Source organism: Struthio camelus, chromosome 2 (genome assembly GCF_040807025.1).
Source record: "Struthio camelus isolate bStrCam1 chromosome 2, bStrCam1.hap1, whole genome shotgun sequence".
Taxonomy (NCBI): Eukaryota; Metazoa; Chordata; class Aves; order Struthioniformes; family Struthionidae; genus Struthio; species Struthio camelus.
Window position 1 is genome coordinate 164051784 of NC_090943.1, and position 23064 is coordinate 164074847.

Here is a 23064-nt window from a genome sequence, read left to right on the forward strand (position 1 = left end):
ACAAACTGGCATATCCAGAAAAAAATATAGCTGTAGAAAACATTATATTTAAAATGGCAGTGGCAACTTTAAACAGAAGATTAAAAATTCAAAGTAAAATATTCTTTGGATTGGAGGCTTATATCACTTAAGGTGGGAAAAAAGCTAGCAAATGCTCACCATTCACGTAAATGGCTCATTCAGCTATTCATGCCATGGCAACAACGTCATTAAATTGAGGCCTGTCAAGCAAGGCTCCTGCGCTCAGTGCATGGGGAAGTGCAACCCCAGGTTGCAGGAGAGCTCAGCCTGGCCTGAATTTCATCACTTAGCACTTTAGTTGTAATGCATCTCATGGGCCATGTAAGGCTGACCTGAGCCTCGGCCACAAACATGCAACAGGTCTGACCAGAGCATCTCTGGACCGGGATGTGCGTCCTCGCGCTGTACCGTTTAGGGCATTCCTCGTAACGCCTTGGTCCCCTGCTCCAAAATATGAAAAATAAGGCACACCATATCTGCCTTTTTTGTTTGTACAGCGCTTAGCAGAATGGAGCGCAAGAGGCATATCATAATGTGAAAGCTCAAAGTGATTAAAAGAAGTGAATAACAGGAGATGACAGCCTGGAAACACTTCTTCCTTCAGAAATTTAAGGAGCTGATTCCGTACCTTACATATCTGTGACGTTACGTCACTGATCCTGTTTATATCAGTGACACTGCTTGTGTAAGTACATTGCAAGTCTGACAATAAGTATAATTAGCAATATATTTAATAGATGTTATTCATGGTGAGAGGTTAACATGGTACTCTAGCCCCGAAACCTTTTACCTACATCACACTTGTTAGTGGTGGATAATAGCTGTTTTCATCAGATAGTTTTAATACATCAAAAATAAAAAAAAAGTGTGCAAAATGACTTAGGAAGTTTTTCTAGTCTCTAATATGTATGTTATCCAACCACATCGCTCAACACCAATAAAGCCATTCATGAAATCCAAAGTAACGTTTAAAATAGTCGCACTTCAAAGGTATAGCTGTACACAGATAACCCTGAGAAGTTTTATACAGCTTACATTTATTGTTGTTCAGCTGCTTCCTCCAGAGCACACTCTCTTTATTCGCTCCTCCACAACCAATATTTTTGTGCCAGTAATTTAAATGAACCAGCAGGCAGCAGTGTGCTGTACTAGCATTTCTAAAATTAGTTCCACACTGACAATTCTGATTTCCAACCTCTGCTTCTCTCTCAGTGTGGCAGTCAGATTACAGAGCCAAAGAACAAGAAAGTGAAATATTCTCATGGGTAGAACCCCTTATGGCTTTACCAGAAAAAAGTTTTTGCCTTTTATGCAGTACAGGCCTCTTTTTTCAACAAGTTTCCGTCCTTCATCTTCACCAGAAGATTCCAACAACTTCCAGCACAGTTTATGATATACAGAAGTGCAACTGTTTCTTCCAAAAGCCCTTCGATATGCTCTTCAGAGTTGCTAACTCATCTCGCCCTCCATTCAGGTTGTGAATAATTACCTTCAATGGTTTTAACAACTCTAGACGAGGATCCTACCAGAAAAACCACATGCAGCTGAAGCGAGTAGTGCTGGGGCTCATAGTTTTTCCTGAGACACAATAAATATTTTACAACAGAAAGTACTAGTTTGGGTGCTCCTGAAGTATGCCCTTCAGAGCCCACCAACGTTTATCTAGGATGGCCCCGTATTTCTCAGCTAAGCCCGAGCAGCAGACAGGGAGCAGAGGTGCTCCGTTAGGAGCGCTTCATTATTTTTTGCGAAATGCAAAAATGCAATACGATGTCCAAAGCGTTACCATTAAGGGCTAGACTTTAGCGCAATTCTGATGCCAGAGCGCAGCCTCAGCGTTCGGGGACCATTTTGCCTGAGAAATCTGCCTGTGAGTCCTGATTCTTCCTGTGCCCTCTCCTGCTTCTTGCTCGGAATAGCAGTTTGTACCAGATCTGCGTCAGATCTTGCTGCTCAGATGTGTCGGATCTTTTTTGTACAGACCCCAAAACACATTTGTTGCACATTTGTTGAGTAAGTTGGAAGATGCAAAGACACATGCAGCTACCTCATTGACTTTTCTAGTGGCCTTTCTCCTCTCCTCTCCTGTGACTTGTAGATACATGCTCCTGGGAGTACTGCCAATGGTTCTTGTGTGTCACTCCTCTTCCTCTGAAGCCACGTGTTAATTCCTCTCTTACACAGAGATTGTAAGAACTTTTGAGCAGGGACCAGTTGTTTATTCTGAGTTTGAACAGTGCTTAGCCCAGTGAGATCACAGATTGAAACTGGATTCCCGCTACTATTTCAATACAACCACATATTATTAAAGGTAAAAGGGACACCTAGCAACAAGATCTGCCTAACTGAGAAGGTAGAGATTGCTCCTTAGGAGAGCTAGACAGGCAGGTGTAATCCAGCACCTGTGGAAATAATGCTCACATTGCCTCCATACAGCAGCGCTACATATGGGAGATAGATATACGTAAAGCAAGCTTTGCTTTCCAGAGTAGCTAGAAACAGTCAATCGCAGCCTATCTGCATAAATCAACAATGTAAACAATATACATTAGTTGAGCACTTGCCATCAGAAGGCTCAAAACCCACCCTGAAATTTCTGCTTGAGACTCAATTCATGCGTTTCCCTGCCATGAAATGCTATCACTGCTCACCAGCTCATGGGAGCCCAGAAGAGGGAGAAAAATTTCAGTGTTACACAGTTCTTTACTATCAGTCTTCAGCCTTTCTATCAAAGATGGACCAATGCTGTTCAGCAGTCCGGGAAGAGCAGGGACCATCAGGATCACAGAGAGGGGAAGAGGTTAAGCACATAGGCTGTATTTCTTAAATCCTTCATTCTCCAAATGTCAGTAGGCCCAGGCAGACACTAAGGAACAAGAGAGCTCAGGTAAGTGACTCTATTAAGAAAATCTGTGTAAACCACCTGAAGCTTATATACATCTCAGAGTGAGACACAGAGGAAAAGGATGGTTTGAGAATGCAGATGGATGCATCCACACTGGCCAGAAACACAAAGCAAATTGGTACAGGCAAGAAATTGTATTAGGTGCAAGTGTCCAACCCCATTGCAGCCCAGAGGACTACATATGAGGAGCCAGCTGTAAAAGAGTATTCGTTCCTGGATGAATTTGGCCACCTTTTTACCCTACTCTCCTCAGCGCTATGAGGAGAATAATCCACAAGTCAGCTGCTCCTTCATTCCTGGTGAGTTGAATCAGTATAATAGAAGCCAATTAGCTTCTGCTCTTAGGCATCATTTACTAATATTGAACCTATTGCAATCCATCGAATGACACAGTCTCTATCCCATCACTGACAGCAGCTTCCCCTACTTAGTGGTCCCCTCTTTTCACAAACTCCTTTTCACTGCAGGACTGTCTGTTCCCTGGGCAAGGGAGGAGCAGTCTGCATGAATCAGCAAACTCAGCAAACTCATGAATCAGCAAACTACAATCCTTCCAGTCTTCCCTTGCAACAGGCTCACCTCTGTGCCACGCATGCAAAGTACTACTACAGACTACATCCCTGGAGCACTGAGACTAGTGCTTATTAGAGTAATCATAACTATTTTCTTGTTAAATTATGCCTACCCCAACTGGTAATCATAGTCATTTTGCAGCGTCCTGTTATATACAAACTTGGAAGCACCTTGGGGCAAGGATCCTCTTTGCTATGCGTGGGCAGTGCACAGTGCAAGAGACACGGTCTAGGCAGGATGGACAGCACCTCTCTGAGGAGGTCTGGTATGTCTGAGTCTCACCAACTTCTATGAAGAAGGTTTGATTTATGGAAGCAATGGGAAGGAATCTAAAAGTGCTAGAAGGAGCCTAGAGTACTCTGGGAGATGCAAAGATGTCTCATGCTGGCTCTGCATAGCCCAAAGAGCGCTCATCTCTCCTTGTCCTTGAAGGTACTTCTACAGAGTGCATAAATACATTAAAAATAATAATATCTGGGTTAGTAAAAAGGCACTCACTTCATCCAAATAGGAATATGAGTTGCAGTGGCTGTGTGGTCCTATGTCTTTTCAAACAGGCATTCATACATATGTCAAACATAACATGCCGTCACATTCACCTCCCATTCATTTCAGCTTATTAAATGACTGCCCACTGTTAATAATTTTCTTACCATCACTTAAAGTGATTCAGGGAGTTAAAAAAGGTGCCATGACATGAGGATTAATCTCTATCTAAAAGCTTAATTTCCCACTAGATTTGCTGAATCAGAACTTGGCCACTGACTTTCCTCTGTCTAATCTAGAAAAAAACAAACAAACCTACAGAGAACTTCCTGTAGATGATATATAAATCAGAAAAAGGGAATTGCAAAAGGTCTTGCACCTTAATACCCTGCCTCAGGGGAATGCGTCACAGAAGCAAAAAAAACTTGCTCAAGAGGGGCAGATCAAGCCATCAGAACAGAGAACAGCCATACTCTAACTAAAGTCATCATCCTATTTATGGTCCTTTCCCAGCATTGCAAGCTCTTAGGCTTATTGCTGTTTCTCCTCATCCCCCAGCTTGTGGAGTCAGAATACAGCAGTCAGCTTTCATTACAAAAGAAAGGAAAAAAGTAGAATCTTTGCCTCATTGTTACTGAGAAAAGCTGAAGAACCTGACCGTATGATCCCACCTTGAGGAGTCAGAACCCCAGCGGTACAGAAAACCCCCTCAAATGTAGTCTTTCAAACCAGCAGCGTTTAAACAGATGTTTTCTGGCCTGATTCAGCATGGGGATGGTGACGTGGCTGTTTTCCCCATGCAAGGGTGTGGGAACCACCGCAGACATCGTCTCTCCAGGGCTACACTCCCAAAGCCCAAGGTGTAGCCTAGCAGAGGGGAGGAGAACATGCGAGGGCGAAAGGAGAGGAACTAGCAATTTCCTGCTAACCTTTTCTAAATCATCACACTACTGCACAGTGAGGACTAAATGGAATGATATCATCAGTTTACTTCTGGGCCAAGAGGCTGAAGCTGTAACCTTGCTTTCTCTTTATAGATATTCTCGCATGGCTGTTATTTGAGGTAACAAGGGCGCTGCTCCTGGGAGCATTAAAGCACAAGTATAATCTCACTTGTGTCTCATTGGCTTCCTTTTTTATAGTTCAAGAGTATTCCTCCCTTTTCGCCCTGAAGTTACATTTAACATTACTTGAACATGTCATTCCTTTAGTCTGCCTTTTTTCTTTAGACCTTTTTCAGAATTTGTAGCTCAATCATGAGTCTGCAGGAGAGAGAGAGGAAGGATCAGTGGCCCTTTCAGTGTGGGCAGGATCAGCCCAGAATCACCACAAAGCAAAGTCTTTTTTCTTAAGGTGCTAAACCCCTGCATGGTGCTTCAAAAACAGACTCCTGCTTCTCTGTAGATCAGACTTCTTGGTGAGAGAAATCAATGTGGTCCCGATGTAGCAAGGTTGACCTCTAGCAGCTTAAGCTGTATTCCTTCATTTTCTCTCTCAGAGGCTAAACAGGCACATTATGAGGTTCTGGGTTTTTTTTTCAGGATTAGAGGCAGATGGGCAACTCACCTGAAACAGGCCCCAAAGCATCCCTTAGGGCAGTGAAGTTGTTTTCTTGATGCAGTGCAAGCAGCATCTTCATTAAGTAGCTCCTAACGTGTTCAGCTACTACTACCAGAGTAACTTCATTCCTCTCCTCCTTCTGTTTCACCTCTCCTAGCCTAATTATTCCTCTTCTGTCTTCTTTCTCCCTTTTGTAGCTCTGTTATCAAACCTTTCTTCCTTCCTCTTTTCCTTCTCTCTCTCGCGGTCTTTTCCTTACCTTTTTCCCTGTCAGCTGCTGTGTTATCATCATTATTGGCACTGTTTTCTCAGCTGACAGCTTCTCCCCTGCACCATTGATGCTCTTGTGTCACTCTAATAAGGCATTAGTTTTATTGCATGTTTTTTCATTATTAAGTGGGCTGGAAATCATTCTTTTTTTCCCTCTGGATGAGGCAGAAACCAGACAGGTCCATCTGTTCTACATGTGGGATCAGTGGCAAAGACACTGCACGGACACCCAAAAATTATCATTTGCATTACATCCCACTCTTCAACAGAACTGACAGCTCTGAGAGAATGACCATATTGTAATTACTTTTTAAATAACTCAGAATTACAGCTACATATTTATGCTCTGGAGAAGATAACATTGACTTCGGACCCTCTCCAGATAAAAAACAATTTGGCAATTATTACTTGGCTATCAGCAGGGACTACATTGCACAGAGGGACTAGAAGTATTTCTAACTCCAGTCCTGAAAAGCTGTGCTACAGAAGCTTTGATTTCTGCAAGCACATGGAGCTTGGGGGACATCAGCAGAGTCCTACAGGAACATGAGGTGAACCTAAGAGATACAACAACAAGATTTAGGTACAAGATGGAATCAGAATCCAACACTGCAGAAGTCTGGTAATCTCGATTCATGTTTTACCTGCTCCGAGAGGGAAAAGTGTCACAGACTTAAGACTAGATGATATTGGAGCATTTGATAGTCATCTTAAAGGCCAAAAGGATGTCTCTCTTTTGACATCCTAGTCTCATTGTTGAAGGTCTCGTAGCCCTAATAAATTTACAAAGTTCTCTAGACAAGACAATGTGATTAGGATGAGGTTCATCTGACCTAAATTTTAGTGTCTATGGTGTAGGTGTCTATATCTAAGCCAGATATTTAAGTTCCCTTTATAGTCAAGGAAGTTCAGCTTGTGGTTTATCAGTGTCAACATTTACTTGAGGATGACTTGAACAAAGATCAATAATCCACTGTCAGAGCTAACCAATGGAGAGATTGGAATGACTTGGCCACATGTAGACACTTACACAGAAGACATTCACATTTAGTCATGCGCATCCCAGCCTAATTGCTATTACTATTATGCTGTTGAGAGACAAGTTGATTTCTTGTTCCCGAGCTACTTCATCACTCTTATAGTCATCCATTGCTAAATTAAAAATAAAAAAGCAACTCCTAGTTATAATTCAAAGTCCTGCTTAATCACCACTGAAGGACACATAGAATTCTTTATTTAAGCCCGTATTTTGCACCTAAGTACAGCCAACAGCTGTCTTATGGAAAGTTCTCCAAGCTTGGTTTAAAAATGGTAAAAGAAAATTGATCATTTCTTGAGTAAATTCTTGCAGCAGCTACCTGCTCTGCTATTAGAACATGGATCTTCTCTCTAGACTGAATGCATCTTGTGTTATCTTCCAACCATTGCCATATCACTGTATATGCAATTAAAAAGTCCTCTACTATAACATAAACTACTAGCCTTCATACCCTGGAACAAATATTTATGGAACACTCAAATTAATGCTTATAAGCACATTATCCACTTCAAGTTGCTTGGAGATAAGCTCATGGTAGAGTAAGTGAAGACAAGCACTGCCAATGAAGATGAGCACTGACACATTTCCATCTGCCTAAAATCTCTTTTCTTCACCTCACCCTAATAATGTTTTCTTTAGCATTACTGCTTCCCTAAAACTGTAAGACATTACTTTGCAACAAAAGAGCTTTTTTCTGGACTTCAGTTCCATGTTTCTTTTGAGGTGTTCTGCTTTGGTCTCTGGAGAGCAATGATGTGCTTTTATCCCGTGTGCTGGGGAATATAGTGATTTAGGCAGTAAGACAGAACAGTCAGCCCGGGTTATATGCTCATTTGCTAGAGAAAGTCGCTATCTATTGATTATACCATAATTTCCCATCCTTCATTTTTCTTGAATATCACTATTGGCTGCAAATGCAGCTGCAAATCAGGACCCTGCATTATCACCTGGACTCTGGGAGCAACGGTTACAGGTGTAGTTCAGGCTGCGTGTGAAGCAGCATGCAGATCTTAGATTATTCTCTAAGTCATGCTCCTTAAACTCCTTCCTCCTCCTACTGAGATCAATGATGTGGGCATACTCAAAGGACTGGATACTAGCTCAGCTTCTGCCCTTCTTGGGAAGAGAGATGGAGTGCACTGACACTTCAAGTTCCTTATTTCTAGGGAGAACAGCTGAGTCACTGTGAAAAATTCGTTACCTACACAGGTCACCAATAAATCACTTTCCCTAACACCACCATCACCCTTAGAGCAAAGAGTGATCGGGAACAGTGACTCAGAGATGTATGGGTCTGAATCACAACAGCTCTGTGAGCTACTCCTACAGTGATGCTGTTTGTGTGGTGACTCTTGCTTAGGGCTGTGTCCAAAGTCACAGACTTGTCCAGCGGGAGCACCGTACCCACTGCACACTGAATTCGGCATCAGGGAGTTGTGCCTTCCAAAAAGAAATGCTAATGATGATGAAGCACAAGATGATTCAGAGATATTTCCTGCATCTAAACTAACTTACACTGTATGGGCAAAGTAATTCTCTATTCTGAGGGAATTAGAGGCACCATCTTAAAGCTGTCATAGATCTCCTTGGTGTTTTATGCAAGTAAGTTGCAGAATCAAGTGCTTGTTATCCAAAGTGGGCTCCATGCTAAAGCCCAGTAAGTTAAAGAAAAGTATAAAAAAGGCCAAAAAGTAAATACAGCTATGTCCAGATAGAAGACAAGTTATCATGTGCAACTGAAAACACCAGCACCATCCACCTGTTATCAGCCCTTAGGTCACTCAGAATTTAAGTCAGACAGTTATGATTGAACTCTGCCTGCTGTTGTAGTGACATAAAGCACAAAAGGCAGAGGGTCCAAGAAGCAGCACAGCAGGATTCTTCCTTTGAGTAAAAATCCAGTGAACAGTTATTGGTACTGCACCTCAATCACGACATGATAAGTGCTGCTTAAGGAGGGAGAGAAGAAGGGAGCGAGCAAGGAAGGGACGGGGGAAAGTCAGGAGGACTCAGTGGAGTCAGGATAAAATCCTGAAGACTAAGTGACTCTTCTTCCTGTATTTGGAAAGTTTGATGAAAAATTGGTAAAAATGTCAAAATACAACAGCAGCAATAAAAAATTTGAGAAGTCTTTAGGAAATATTTTATGGAAAGGTTTTTTTATGGAAAGGTTTCCTAATTTCAACAAACTCCATTGATTACAGTTGACAGTACTCCAAATACAGACTGCTTAATGTTGGTGCTAGTTAGCCTAGCAGCAAGCAACTTTGTCTGCAGTTAATATGAGGGCTGTTACCTCCACAGTGGGCTCATATTCCCAGCATCTCTGTCCAGATGTTACAGCTCATTTCTGTACATATTTTCAGGAATGAATGGAGGGGGGAGGGAGGAAAACTCTCTGACTCTGGGCCTGGAATTCTGCCCATTATGAGAAATGCATAAATGCCTGTAAAAGGCAAAAAAATCTACCACTCCTCACAATATAAAGCTGTTCAAATCTTGGAGATGCTCAAAACTTGACTGGACACAGCCCTGAGCAAAACAACCTGACTTTGAAGTTAGCCCTGTGCTGAGCAGGGCATTGGACTAGAGGCCTCCAAAGGTCCCTTCCGTACAAAACGGCTTTACGGTTGTCACAGTCATCAAGTCCCTTGTACCGCCCCATGATCAGACAGGACCTGCACCCAAGAATGTGCAGAAAGCTGATGCTCTGCTTGCTCAAGTTCTCTTCTCTGGATGGAGGCCAGAACTTCCCCAGTTTACCTGCAGCGTGTTTGTTAACTAAGTGACAACAGTTACAAGCGGGAAAAAAAAAAAATTCTCAGCTTTGGGGAGTGGGAAGGAAATGAAAGACACCATGCCTATATAAGCCAACCCCTGAGGCAAAACTGCTGAAAATAAGCCATGGGCATCATGGTGTGAGTACAAATGAGTCCCTGGCAATGTGGTATGAATTGGTCTTCACTATCTTGCCAGGGTATTTCCACCTCTCCTGTTTCTCCTATTCCTTCAGCTGTCCTGTCTTATATGGAGTGTAATTTTTTTGTGGCAGAGACACAAAATTCCTCACCGGAGGTGCGAGACCTCGATGTTGGCCTCTAGCACTAACAGAATACCAGTAAACAGTGAAAAGATTTTTCTAGGAGGCCCAGAATAACCTTGCATTACAGCAACCAGAAACCAAATCCAATTGTTCTTCTAGCTTTAATAGATTTACTCTACATTTGTACTGAAATGACTGAAAGAGTTGCTGGCTCAGTATTTCTACAAAAACAAGACCCAAAACAGAAACCAGTACTTGTTACAGAAATGTATCGCCACCTAAAACTGCTCCCTTATGTCAGGTCCCTTTTCATGAATTCAGATATTGAACAGCTCTCTCTGATGATTTCAGTATTAGGTTCAATTCTTGCTGGTTTGCTGATTCAGCTGATATACAGAAGTGAGTATACCCTCTGAAGTACTGAGCGGTGCTTCCACACACTGCAGGAGTCTCCAGTTTTAGAGAGAAACCTATAGCACATGAAAGTCAGTATAAGCCTGTGAGCAACCCTCACAATCACCCTCATTTAGCCAAGGCCATCTGAACCACTCTTCTCCACTCATGCGTTATGAGGCTAATGCCCAAATCACTCACTGAATGGTGTTTTTTTGTCCCTAAGAAAAGCCTGTCCAGAAATCAGTGTTATCCGTTCACTAACTTCGATGGCTAATTTTGAGTAGTGGGGACATAAAGTGCAGTGCCAGATAGAAGGTCAGGATTAGGAAGAAGCAAGACTGCTGCCAGCATACTCTCCCATCTCAGGATGCAGGTGTCCAGGTGAACCCAGAATGCCCGCAAGAAGGTGCAGGGCAAACAGTCGATCCCAGGCCTTCGATTTGCATTTTGCTCAGTGCAAAAAGGTAGGCAAGTCTGGATTTGAGCGCAACCTCAAGATCAAGTAGGAGTATAGGTTAACTCCAAGCAGCATGGAGAGCTTTTTTATGGGAGGACTCAGAAAGATAGACCCTCCTTGCAAGATACTGAAATTAGCAGCATGAGAAGGATGATGAGACTGATGGCATCAAGTACACCATCATGCTGCATCAACTATAGGCCTGGCAGGGCCTGGGACACAGCAGCCCACTGATATATTGCCTGATAAGATGATCAAAATAATTCATTGAATCAGTCAGGCCCTCTATTTATGTATAGATGAAGAGCAGAAATAGCGCCAAGATCATTCTGGTAAACCCTATCTTGAAGAAAGGGAATGAGAATTGTACATAGATTTACACAGATTACTAATATTAATAAAGGCCTAAGTAACATTAAGACTCAAATTCATCTTGCCGGTAGAGGTAAGACCTGTCTGTCTGAAGTTGGCTTTTATTGCAGACATTTACCAGAGATCAAGTCTCCCGGTCAGGAGACTTCCTGGTCATGAAGAGCTGGTCAGTGGAGTTGAAGGTGTGATTTATTTCCACCTAAAACAGCCCCCTGCATCCACTTGGATGAGTTGCACCATAAAATCTTTTAACTTTATTGACTAGCTCTCCACTGACTTTGAACAGAACTTAAGTACCTGCTGCACAAACACACCCCTACACGTAGTCATCTAAATTTAGTTATCTTAATGTGGCTTTTGCTCTCATCTCTAGGGTCAGGTAAAAAGTGTCCTGTCCCTCAGGTGTCTGCAGTGTAGTCATCTAAATGCAAGCTAGCCACCTGAGGTCTCCTTTATATTCAGTGGAAAGTTTCAGGCACTGCAGGAAGCAATTAATCTAACCTATTTTAGAACCTCCTTTAGGATGAGATGAATTGCACGCTAAAAATTTCTAATTCCTATTTCTCTTCAGTGGTTATAGCAGTCTAGACAGCTACCTCAGATAAGGCACTGGGCAGATGAATCCCAATGTGAATGTTGAGAGACAGCCTCTCAAACTCTGAGGAAAAGCAGGAAAATCCAGCTGTCTTAAGTAATTTAGCACTGAACAAAGTAGATTATTTGAGAATGTATGATGTGCTAATATCATATGCTGAGAACAGAAACTGTCATGAGCACACAATTGCCAAATTCCACTTCTGCGCAGTGACACTGCACACAGGACCAGACAAGATAATAGAGTAACGTCTGCAGAAATGAATAAGACAAGGTTTGGAGAAAGATCCTTTTCTGTCTTTTTCAAAAATCATAGAAAGTTAGGTTATGATCAGATCTTAATCAGAAGGGCTCTTCCTCTTAGACAAGGTAAGATACAGAAAATTATTGGCTTGTGTTAATTTTCCAAGATGATGGGAAGAAGTATTTGAACTTCCATGTGAGCTTCATCAGCATAAGGAGTGCTGAAACAGAAAAGGCAAAAGTCTGACAAAGTTCCATGAACAGGAAGTGGAACTGATACAGAAAATAAATCAAGTTATAGGATATACATATAGAGTGAAACCCAAATTATTTCAGTGGAATCTTTCAGTGAAGAACATTCACAATGGCATGTGAATTAACATCCTAGAGTAAAGCTCTTAAGTCTTTATCTTAGTGAGGGGTCCTATCCCAAAGCAAAGTGGCGCTCTGTATAAACCCAGGGAAAATATTCTCCAAGAGGTAAGGTCTTGCATATAACGATTATGTCTATTCCAGTTAATGAAATATGTTTAGTACTGTTCTCTGTCCAAGAGACCAACTGGCCTGAATAGCCTATGCCGCTGTTACTGATCTCACTTACCTCCAGCACAGGGAGGCCGTGTGCAGACTCTCACTGGGAATGGTCCTGGCCTGTGGCAGTGCCCAGGCACTACGTTTAGTTTCTTTCAGACTACTGCCACGCCATGGGTCATTCTGGCGTTGATGTTACTGATCAGCGTGTGCCAGTGTTTGGCAACATCCCCCGGCATTGTGTTACTAATTAGCCAAGACATAGCTAATGACCACCAAACCCTACACATGAGAGAAGGCTACGCTATAGCTATTTCCTACTTAAGTACAGCAAGGTCTTCTAGAAGAAGGAGCAAATTAAGCTTTCCGATTTTCCCTTCCCAAGCTGCTTCCCTTCCTCTCTGGCTCCTTCTTCATATAGCTGGGAAACACTACACTGAAGCTCTCTGGGAGCCAAATGTCAACACAAACAGGCCTGATCCGTACCACTGAAGTCCCTATGCAGAAATGTTGCTTCTGACTCAGCGGGTATCATGCTGCACTGGTCAATCAACACTAGGTTTGCCCGGACCTGTGGTCCTACGGGCAGCCTGTGCTACCATGCAGATGGTGACTGAGGTCGACCAGAGCGCCTTGGCCAGTTGTGTTTAATGAGATTCTTCCAGCACGTCTCAGAAGAGCAGCAGGGTTAGCCAAGGTAGAATAGCAAATTCCATTCTTGTAATTACCTTCCTAAATTAATTCCCCTGTAATTTCAATCAGCTGCTCTTGACATTCCCTCCTCAGGGTGTAATCCTTCCTCAGCAAAGGCTCCAAGCAGTGCATGCACAGGCATGAGGTGAACAAAGATAAGCAGAACCAGCAACGTGCTGCTGAGAGCCTGGAGGCACATCCCCACCGCGCCCTTTGGGGATTTTACTATCGGTCCCTCAACAGCTGTACTTGTTTCTGAAAACACAGAATTTAAAACTTTTTCCATTTACAGCCAATGAGGAATGCCCTGTAAAGAGCCCTCTTTCCGGATCAGCGTCTCTGTCCTTCACCTTAAGTTGGATATAGCCCAAACGCAATGGCTCCTATAAAACATGCAAGGACTGGGACTTGGGAGGATTGGGGCATTTAAGCTTTCAGCATAGATTTAGTTGTTTTAGTAGTGGATGGCATTACGAACAGTGATTTATTTTGCTGGGCAAGTTACACACTCAAAATGGCAAAAGCATGAAAAATCTGAGATGGGAAGATATCTGTTAAATACATATTATTGAATTAAACAGATAACTGTAGCCCAACAATCAGAAATGAACAACAGCAAATGAGGAAATATTTGCTATTTGGACATAGGTGCAGTGTCTCATGAAATCTTAGTTCTAGTGTTCCCAGGACACTGGGAAAAGCTACATGAAATAAAAAACTGGCTTCAGAACTATAAAGAAAGCCGTAACAAATGATATCATATTAACCAGGAGGGAGAGAAGTTGATATTTAGTGAAGTGCTGAATGGATTTTCTTCATTATGGTTTTATTAAATGCTTCTTTAATGATCTATAAAAAGGATTCAGTTGAATGTTAACAAAATTACCAGATGCTAATCTGGAAGGTGATCAAAACACCAGTGAGGACTGAACAGAGGAAATATGAAGAGCATCTGAGATTAGAAAACAACACTGGAGACTCAATATGACAATGACAAACTAATACAGCTGGGCAAGGGAATGCAAAACACATCTATACAGCTCTCGGCAACAACTCAGAACACAAGGATGACAAAAGAAATGCAGGTATCCAGAAAATGCGATAAAGTCAGAAATCTGAAGGGACAGCAAGAGATGACAGCCAACGCAGGCAGAATTAAGATCCCTCCTCTGTAGCTGTGGTACAATGGACCTGTAATGCACCACCACCATGTACCAGCAACCTAGGGAAAGAAAAGATTTTGGCAAGACTGATATGTGTAGGAGAAGGGAATGAGAGCACATACGTCCTCAAGAGACATAGGATGCTTTTGAGACACAGGATCTCAGCGTCCCTCAGAAGTGAGATTTGGCAGCATTGGAAACACACAATTCCACTTAGCCATGGTTTCTAGAACCCATCCACAAACCAGCAAGGGGCAGCAACACCAAGGAGGGCAAGATGTTAACCTGATGGCTATAACCAGAGGTGACCATTAGGGATACAGGAGGTTTGAAGGCCTGTCATGGATCCTGTGGATGACTGTACTTCAGGAAGATCTCACCAGGCCCAAGTAGAACAGCAGGTTTGTTGTACAGAGGAAGAAGATGCTGTCCATCAAATCTCTGTTACGCTTCCTTACTTTGGATGACTGTGCAGTGTCACCTTGGACAGGTTCCTCCCGATTTCAGTGGGACCTTTCACTTGCTCCTATTTAAACACACACTTAACTCATTTGCTCACTTAAGGCAATTTACAAAATTCCAGCCTGAAAGCTCTCCCAAAGTGCCTTGTCTCCAAAGTAGGTTACCATGAACCTAAATAGCCCTGGGCATGTCCTTCCCTCCACGGAAAATGTTAAGTTTTCCAGTTATCATCCTAAGGCGGAAGGCAGCATATACGTAACAGCTCTTGTGGACTATATTCCTATATTCCTTACAAAGCTATTAATATTTAAGTTATCCCCTTTAATACAGTACCTGCCAGAAGCAAAAGCAAAAGCAATGTCTCCACGGCTCCATTCTTTCTGTAAAGCTCCATGCACAAGAAGGGAATATAGGGCTATTAAATACAAGAATAAACATTATTATTTATTTATATCATGCAAGGTTGGTAACTGAAGCATCCGACCACCCATCTGTCTGGCTATATCTAAGGTCACGAAACTTATGTTTCAAATCAGGACATAAAAGTTCTTAACGCTCACTTAACTGATTTTTTCTGGAAAGTTTTTTTACAGTTGTTAAATTAGAAACAAATTACCTCAGTCCAAACTCGGTCCTCAGATGTGCGTATTACCTGGCCTTGTACACACTTCACAGTGCTGAAAAGGGCTTTTTACTGCACAAGTTCCTGAAGCTACATAATGTTATGAGGCAATTAGGACTGACTTGTGAAAAAAGAGAGCTTTATTTTCACCTGCCATGAATTTCTGGTTGAAATATGTGCTTTGCACACCCACACAGGTTTATAGGTTGGCTAAGCCATGAATAAAGAGGATTCAATCAGGTAATGTTTGAAGAGAGGAAGCCTCAAAGAAAGAATAGATGAATTTGTGAATGGTGATGAAAGGTGTGTAGCCCTTTGTGCGATCCTTGGAAGAGGCAAGAATTGCCTGGGGACTTGCATGTTCACACACACATGCTCAAGTACATAGTGGTATATAAATAGAGTTATATTTATGTGAGATTTTTTAATCCAACTCTTAATAAAAGTTAAAAATTGCTCATAATTCATAGTCTTTAGTTACTAATTTTTCCATTATACGTTTTGAATCTTTCTCCATTTTGTACCAAAACCAGCAAAATGGGTGTGGAAGTGTCTCCCTGCTTATTTTTGAAACATCTCTCTAACTTCCATCTCAGATTAAACCAAGGAATAAAACCCATGGCACTTCTCTGCCACGCAGTTGAACTAGAGGTGCCAAGACCCTGTTGTGGCCTATGAGGATCCTGTGATTGCTGTGGAGAGCAAGGAGGGGCACAAGCAGACACTGAGCTGGCTTTTATGAATCAAGTCCTCACCAGTGCTACCTCTGACTAAATCCGCAATTGCTGTGTTGCAGTAATGGCAATTAGTCTAGCCATGCCTGCAAAAAGCTCCCGCCCCAGATGTCTACAAGGCTTTATGTGTCTCTCCGGGACCCGCAGAGCAACGCTGAGGGAGATAACTCTGCTCTTCACTACCAAGTTTCTCAAAAGAGAAAGACCCACAATGTGCTGGCTGTTGGAGGGTCTTTGCAGTATCACCTGTGGTCAAAAGGATTAAATCCAAGACTGTTCATTTTTATAGAAATTATCCAAGCAGCTCTGACTTGCTTCTGAGGGGCTTATTCCTGGATAGAGCCGACAGCCTCAGAAGATGAGTTGCTCGCTGCCTGCCTTCGCCGGCGTTGCAGGGCCCGCAGGTACTTCACCCACATTGAGCCCTCCCTCCCTCGTGCATCGCTGGCCATGGCAGATCTCACTGCCCATCCAAATAAGGCTGCCCCATGACTTCACGTCGCATGAACAGGTCAGTATGGAGGGACTGGATTTTCAGAAGGGCGCTCAGAGGACCTACGTCCCAGGGATTTTTACGGACATGCAAGAATACATCTGCGCTACCAGCAGAAGTGTGACTGCAGCTCTTGCGAGCCTTCCCTGAGCAAGCTTTAGCAGCGCCGAAACTAGACAAGTTAGCAGCGTAGCCATGGCAACGCGGAGCTCGGCGCAGGCTAACCAACCCAGCGCGCACCCGCTTCCAGAGTGGGTCTCGCTACCAACATCGAAGCCCTAACGATGAGCTATGAGGCTGTAGGTAGCAGAGAGCTAACAATGGACCTTTTCTCTCCCGAAGACCAGAGCTGTAATTTCAAAGACAGTTTGGGTGCCTACATAAGAGTTAGGCACCTAAAAACTCCTGTGGATCTGCTGAAGTGACTCTGAAGCTGAGATTTGGGATCCTAAGCCACTTACATTGCACAGATAGCCTGCGAGTTGCACAGGTTCAGCTTCCTCTTCTCATTTGTATGAGCAACACAGCAGCTCTCTGCAGCCGGTAACCAAAGGGTGCAGAGCTGCCTAATTTCAGCCACGGAGTCATGGGCAGAGCTCACGAAACCACACACAAACCCAGGACTGACACCGCAGGTCTCGGTGGAGACACTATCGCAGAGGTGTGTGGTGAGGTCTCCAATGACTAAGACTTCATTATTTTTTACAAAGTATACTGCAGAATATTTATCAGTACATTACGATGAATTAGCATAAATAATTAAAACAGAACAAGAATTGTCAAATACATAAGCAAAGGACACTTGCTAATGGACTGGGCTTACTCTGCTGCTTCATGGATTCACTTAGAGATAAGCCTATGCCAAACAGGCCAAATAGGAAGCAGAGAAAGGATTCATAATTGTCCTTTTTCTTACCCCAGGCCAGTTCCCATCTCATGCCAAACAACTGGCTCTAGTCTAAGCCTTGCAACTCAGCATGTCTTACGGAGCATCTCCTGAAGGACATAGAGAAAATAATGGAAAGATCCCAGACCCTCAGCCTGCTCCCCAATGCCCTCAACACGCTTTTCCACAAGCAACCCACCCACGATTCATCGTGCAAGAGATGTTTGCCAGTGCTTCCCAGAAATACGGCTGACGATCTGACACATCGCATAACTCTGCCTCCTCTTGCATTCCAGGTACTAAGCGGTGTTAAAAGATGACTGCGTGGCAAATTGGGTAGGGTTTTCATATGTTCCCCATGTTTTCCCTCTTTCTTATTTTTCCATAAAAGCAAAGGCTGCAGTTTTTCCCAGGGGATGATATGAAAATAAGAATTTCTCCCAGCTACCTCTCCTTCAGTCTCTCTTTTACCTAAGACAGGTTGAAAGCTTTCCACACATTGTGATTGTAAATTTGATCTGGATTTGTTATCTTTTTGGAGTCTGTCCATTTTCCACAAAATATTATGTGTTTATAGTTAAACTGAAAAAAATCTTATTTAATTTCAATTTGTCATTGTACTTCTACGTATAAGAAAAGCAGGTGGACGGCTTGTGGAGGAGAACGGGGCTCAGGTGAGTCTCCTTGGCCAAACTATACATCCCATGAGCCACTACAGCAAGAAATTCCTGTAATATATTGCACTGTTCAACACGAAGAAAAATGTAGTGCGTCATGAGAAATGCAGTTATAACTACAGGGAGACAAGCTCAGAAGAAAGCAGGGATAGGCTGTAGCCTGCCCTACGAGCCTACAAGAATATATTTCCAAATTAGAAAAAAAAAACCCAGTATTTTCAACAGAATATGTCCAGGAGGAGTTCAGCGTTTCATAGTTGAAATCTTTCAGGGGATAATCACTTTTCTCTGACCAACTATCCCAATAAGCTATTACTACATTGCCAAGAAGTCTGTGAACCTTGGTGTCCTAGCAGAGGGAAACTCTACAGGTGTTACATAAATCTTTTGTCTAGCAGTGCTTCCATGAGACAAGATATTTTCAGAAGGCGAAAGAAATGGAGTCAGCTTCTTTGGGACCAAATCCTCAGTCTGTTTGATATAAGCATAAGCTTGGACAAGCTCAAACGTGCAAAACAAGGAAGGAGCAAGAATCACAGGAAAAATATCTAACACCTCTTCCTGTGAATCATTGCCAGTGAAAGCTGACCACTAAAACTGCCATCAAGAATCCTTCTCTTTCTCCCCTCCATTTTTCTCCCTAGGGCCCGAGTGTGTTTTATGCATTCTCATTGACTTATTTCAACCACTTAACTCCACCTAAACCAAAGCGAGTGTTTGCAGCAGGGGGATAACAGCTTATCTGTTACACTGTGCACAGTGTAACAGTGAGATACTGAAAGGATCCTAACCCTTTGCAGCCGTGTATTCATCGCTGTGTGATTCTCCACGATCCCGTCCACATTCCCACCCATATCCCATCCCACCCCTTTTAAAGGTTCTGGCATACAAAATTTTTGCAGAGACCTTTTACAAGGCAAGGCCCCCTCCCTGCCCCCACACAACACCCTTGGTACGTCCTGAACGTTGCGGTCCTCTTCTCTCAGCAGCTTCCCGCTTCCTAAGTCCTGGGAGAGGCAATACTATACCCCTTTCCATGGGCTATTCCTGAAACACTTCTGCGTGACTAGATCTCTGAGGAATTCATTACATCCACCCATACAGATCCCCAAGCTAATTCTTCTCTGAACTTTTTGCATGTGAGAGTAACTATTTTACCCTTACTTTGGTTGTATAGTATTTATTGCGAAGCTATTCAGAAGACTGAGACAAAATGCAGTGCTTTATTAGGATAAGTAAGACTTTTTTTAAAAAGTAAAATAGCAAATCTGTGTATTTTATGGAACGCCTGGGAATCTCTCACTGGCCCAAGAGAAAGGATAACTGTTCTAGTGTGGAAAGAAGCACTAGGGGGACTGCCTGGACAGCATTATACAGCATCACAGCAGCACCTCCAACATGAGAGACTCCTTTTCAGAAAAAAAGAGTTGAAAGACCATTCATTTCAAAGGAAGAAGAAAGACTTCAGATTTCAACTTAAAGCGCTGCTACTCAGCTGCATTGCTCCTGCTCTCGAGTGGGTCATCTTTCTCTACTGACAGGAACAAGCTCTGGGAGCTGGCAAAAAGATTTCTGCTTTAGTTTTCTACTACTTTTGGCAGACCTGTTTTGTAAGGTTTGATCCTACAGCAAAGTGGCAGCCTGCATCTTCTACCGAGTTCAGAAGGAGCTGTGCTATGCCGAGAGCATATCTACCAATCAAGAGAGAACAGAAATGCAACATGACAAGCTGCTGACTGGGACTGCTGAGACCCCCTGGGTGGACTCAGGTGGGCTGTCTTGCCAGGCTGGACAGAGTGCAGCAGGCAAAGCACTCCAGCAGCTGCTGGAAGGAGACTGTGCTCATGCTGCCACGGTGGGGACACCTGGCTGGGCCAGAAGCATTATCGTGCCCTCCTCCACTGAACATATGTTGCTCTTGCTGGTCCTCCACGGAAGAACATTCTGCACCCAAAACAGGAGTAATAAGCATTGCAAAGGCCATTTTCCCCAATCGTAATGCCAGGCATGGAGGCCCTGCACCCCGCTGTCTCCTCATGGAGTCCAACAAGTAGGGGGAGAATCTAACGTAGAAACACATTTGGGTTCCTAACTACTAGAGGGTCACTGCCTTCCCCATTGACTTTCATAGAAGAGCACAGCAAAACCTTATCAAAGAAATTATGGATGGACTTGTGTATTTTACTTCCTTTACGGAAAAGGAGTCCTAAAGGTGCTTTTTTGTTAATGCTGAATGTGGCACCGATTGTCTGAACAGGACATTTCCTGACATATGTGACAGCAAATCAAGCTCACATCTCAGGGATCTGCCGGCCTGACTATCCACCAATGTCACATATCAAAGGCCACATATCATTTCCAAGGAAAACATCAGGTCCGCTCCTGAGAAGAATCACATATAGTATACTAATTTGTTTCCAATTATACGATTCATATTGCACAAAGATCTGACCCTAATCATAAGCACACTTATAAAAAGCTATCTAAAATGAAGATAGCAACTTGGAAATTTGTATACTCATTCCAACAAAATGTGAATCCCTGAGTTTGAGCCTATCCAGACCTATCCTATTGCTTATATCCAGACACGAGCCCTGGTATAGTTTTGACCCAAATGCCACGGTTCTCCACACAAAGAGATATGCCAGGATGCTGGCTTGCGTTACAGCCTCTTTCACACAGTCTGAGTGGACTAACCAAGGCAGCAGTGAGTGGTGTTCACCTCTGTCCAAACATGGCTCTCCCCAAGCAGAAGCCGTGTTATGTAATACTGAGCAAGATCATATTGCAAGCTGTATACCAAAGACTTTTTCCCCATCCTAACACACCCCAAACCCACGCTCTCCCTATGGGCTATAATAAGTTTTCCTAAGGCAAAAGGGGGGGCAAAAGAACTGAAAAAAATCCTGCTGTATTTAGTGTTCAGATTTTTATAGAAATCCAGCTGGAAGACAGTAACCTTTATCCCAAGACATACTTATAAAAATATTGAAAAGAAGGTAACTGCAGTCAGAGCGTAGTCCACAGCAGAACTCTAATAGTGAACACTCCATTTTACTCTTCGCCCAGGGCAAAAACCCTGCAAACGTCATAAGACATTTGCGTAAAGGTAAAATCGCAGCCCTAAACTCAAGGTATTCATTTGCAAGTCTAAAGATTACACCTATGATCAGGACTTCACAAGCTCCAGTTCCAGGTTCACAGCCTATACAGCCTAGAGTACTTTGCTTGCCTTTGGTAAATAAACCAGCTTCAGAAATCACCGTTATGAAGATTTTGCTCGGTGTACATTATAGCAAAAAAAAAAAAAGAAAAAAGAAAAGAACAGTAATGCCATGATTACTGATAAACCCCTGGGTTTTCAAACACATTCATGAAACTGAAAAACACACTTATTTTAAAAAGACACAGCTGCCTTCAGTGTATGCTGCAAACATTTATTTTTTTCTATACTCCTTACAAAAACTTAAAGGATTTAGGAAAGGAAAGCAGTAGTCATTAAGTTGGCTTGTCACCTTTGGGCCACAGAATGAGTTTGCTCAGTCTCAGTTTGCTGGTGGGCAGTTTAACTTTCTGGCTCACAGTGCTGCAACGCTTAAGTTTCGTGCACTGCAAGGTGATGCTTATTGGACCAAACACCGATGGTTTTCATTCGACATTTTCAACTATTGCAAGAGTCTGTTCACTTGGGGTTTATGAAAGCTTGTTCAACCACACGTAATACTCCAGGCTGAACTGGAGCCGGCAGTGTCCCTTTAAGCACTTTGAGCCCTAAAACCGGCCAGAGCTCAGTCCTTGTAGCATCCCTTTTCCAGGGTCTACGAAACACAGCTTTGGCCATGTCAGTCCAAGGCACCGCGTGTGTACACATAAGAAGACGGAGATAAAGACTTAAAGGAAGCTGCTCATTTTAGCAAACCTGCTGACAGAAAAACGCCCCAAAAAGCACATCCCATAATAAGATCCTCGTCATTTTTCTCCGCGTGCGGAGCAAGTTCCCCCCGCGAGCCTTTCGCCGGCAATGATAAAGCAAAACGCCGGCATCGGGCGCATCTCCTCGGGGAAAGTCCCGCGGAGCCGTCGGGGCGCAGCCTGCCGCAGCCGGAGCCCCCGGCCGCCCCCACCCCCGGGGTCCCGGGGTGCCGGCCGTGCCCCCCCCCCCCAACTCCGCCCGCCGCGGCGGAGCGCGCAGCGCCCGCGTACTCACACGAAGGCGTGATAGAGCAGCGCCCAGCCGCGGGGTCGCTCCAGGGCGTCGTAGATCAAAGTTTGGATCCGCCGGTACTTGGCGTTGTTCCTCTTCACCGGTCTGCTCAGAGGGGTCTTGGCCAGCAGCCCCAACCCCGGCGGGCTCCGCTTGCCGCCCTCCTCCTTCCCGGTGCCCTCCAGCAGCAGCGTCCCGTCGCGGTCGGCGCCGGCGCCCAGGGCCAGCGAGCCCTGCTCGGGGTCGCCGCCGCCCGCCGCCGCCCGCCGCCCCGCTGCCGCCGCCGCCGCCGCCGCCGCCTCCCCGCCGGCCGCGCTACCGCCCGCCGCGCCGCGCCGCGCCTTCAGCCCCATCGTGGCCGCCGGGCGCCGGAGGCGAGCTGCGGATCGGCGGCGGCAGCAGCAGCCCCGGCAGCCCCAATGCCATGATCCGAGCTCCCCGCCCCCCCCCCCACCTCTCAAAAAAAAAAAAAAAATATGTATGTGCTGATATATAGATATATAGGTATGGAAAAAAAAAGGAAGAAAAAAAAAAAAGAGGTGGGGTGTGGGGGGGGGGGGGGGGGAAGGCAGTCACATCCCCGTCAGGTCATCCTCGCCGGAGGGCAGCGGGGAGGCAGGAGCGCGGCGGGCACCTGGGC

The 23064-nt window shown here is 44.0% G+C and overlaps 1 protein-coding gene across 2 annotated transcripts in view; it reads right to left on the reverse strand.

The window, feature by feature from the left end:
• The window catches only part of KCNQ3 (potassium voltage-gated channel subfamily Q member 3), a 204800-nt gene extending 182023 nt beyond the window's left edge, over positions 1-22777 (reverse strand). For both annotated transcript variants that reach the window (XM_068933340.1, XM_068933339.1), the window contains exon 1: positions 22428-22777. In XM_068933340.1, the coding sequence (XP_068789441.1) occupies positions 22428-22777 (350 nt within the window). The remainder of the gene's footprint in view (positions 1-22427) is intronic.
• Positions 22778-23064: the final 287 nt, after the last annotated feature.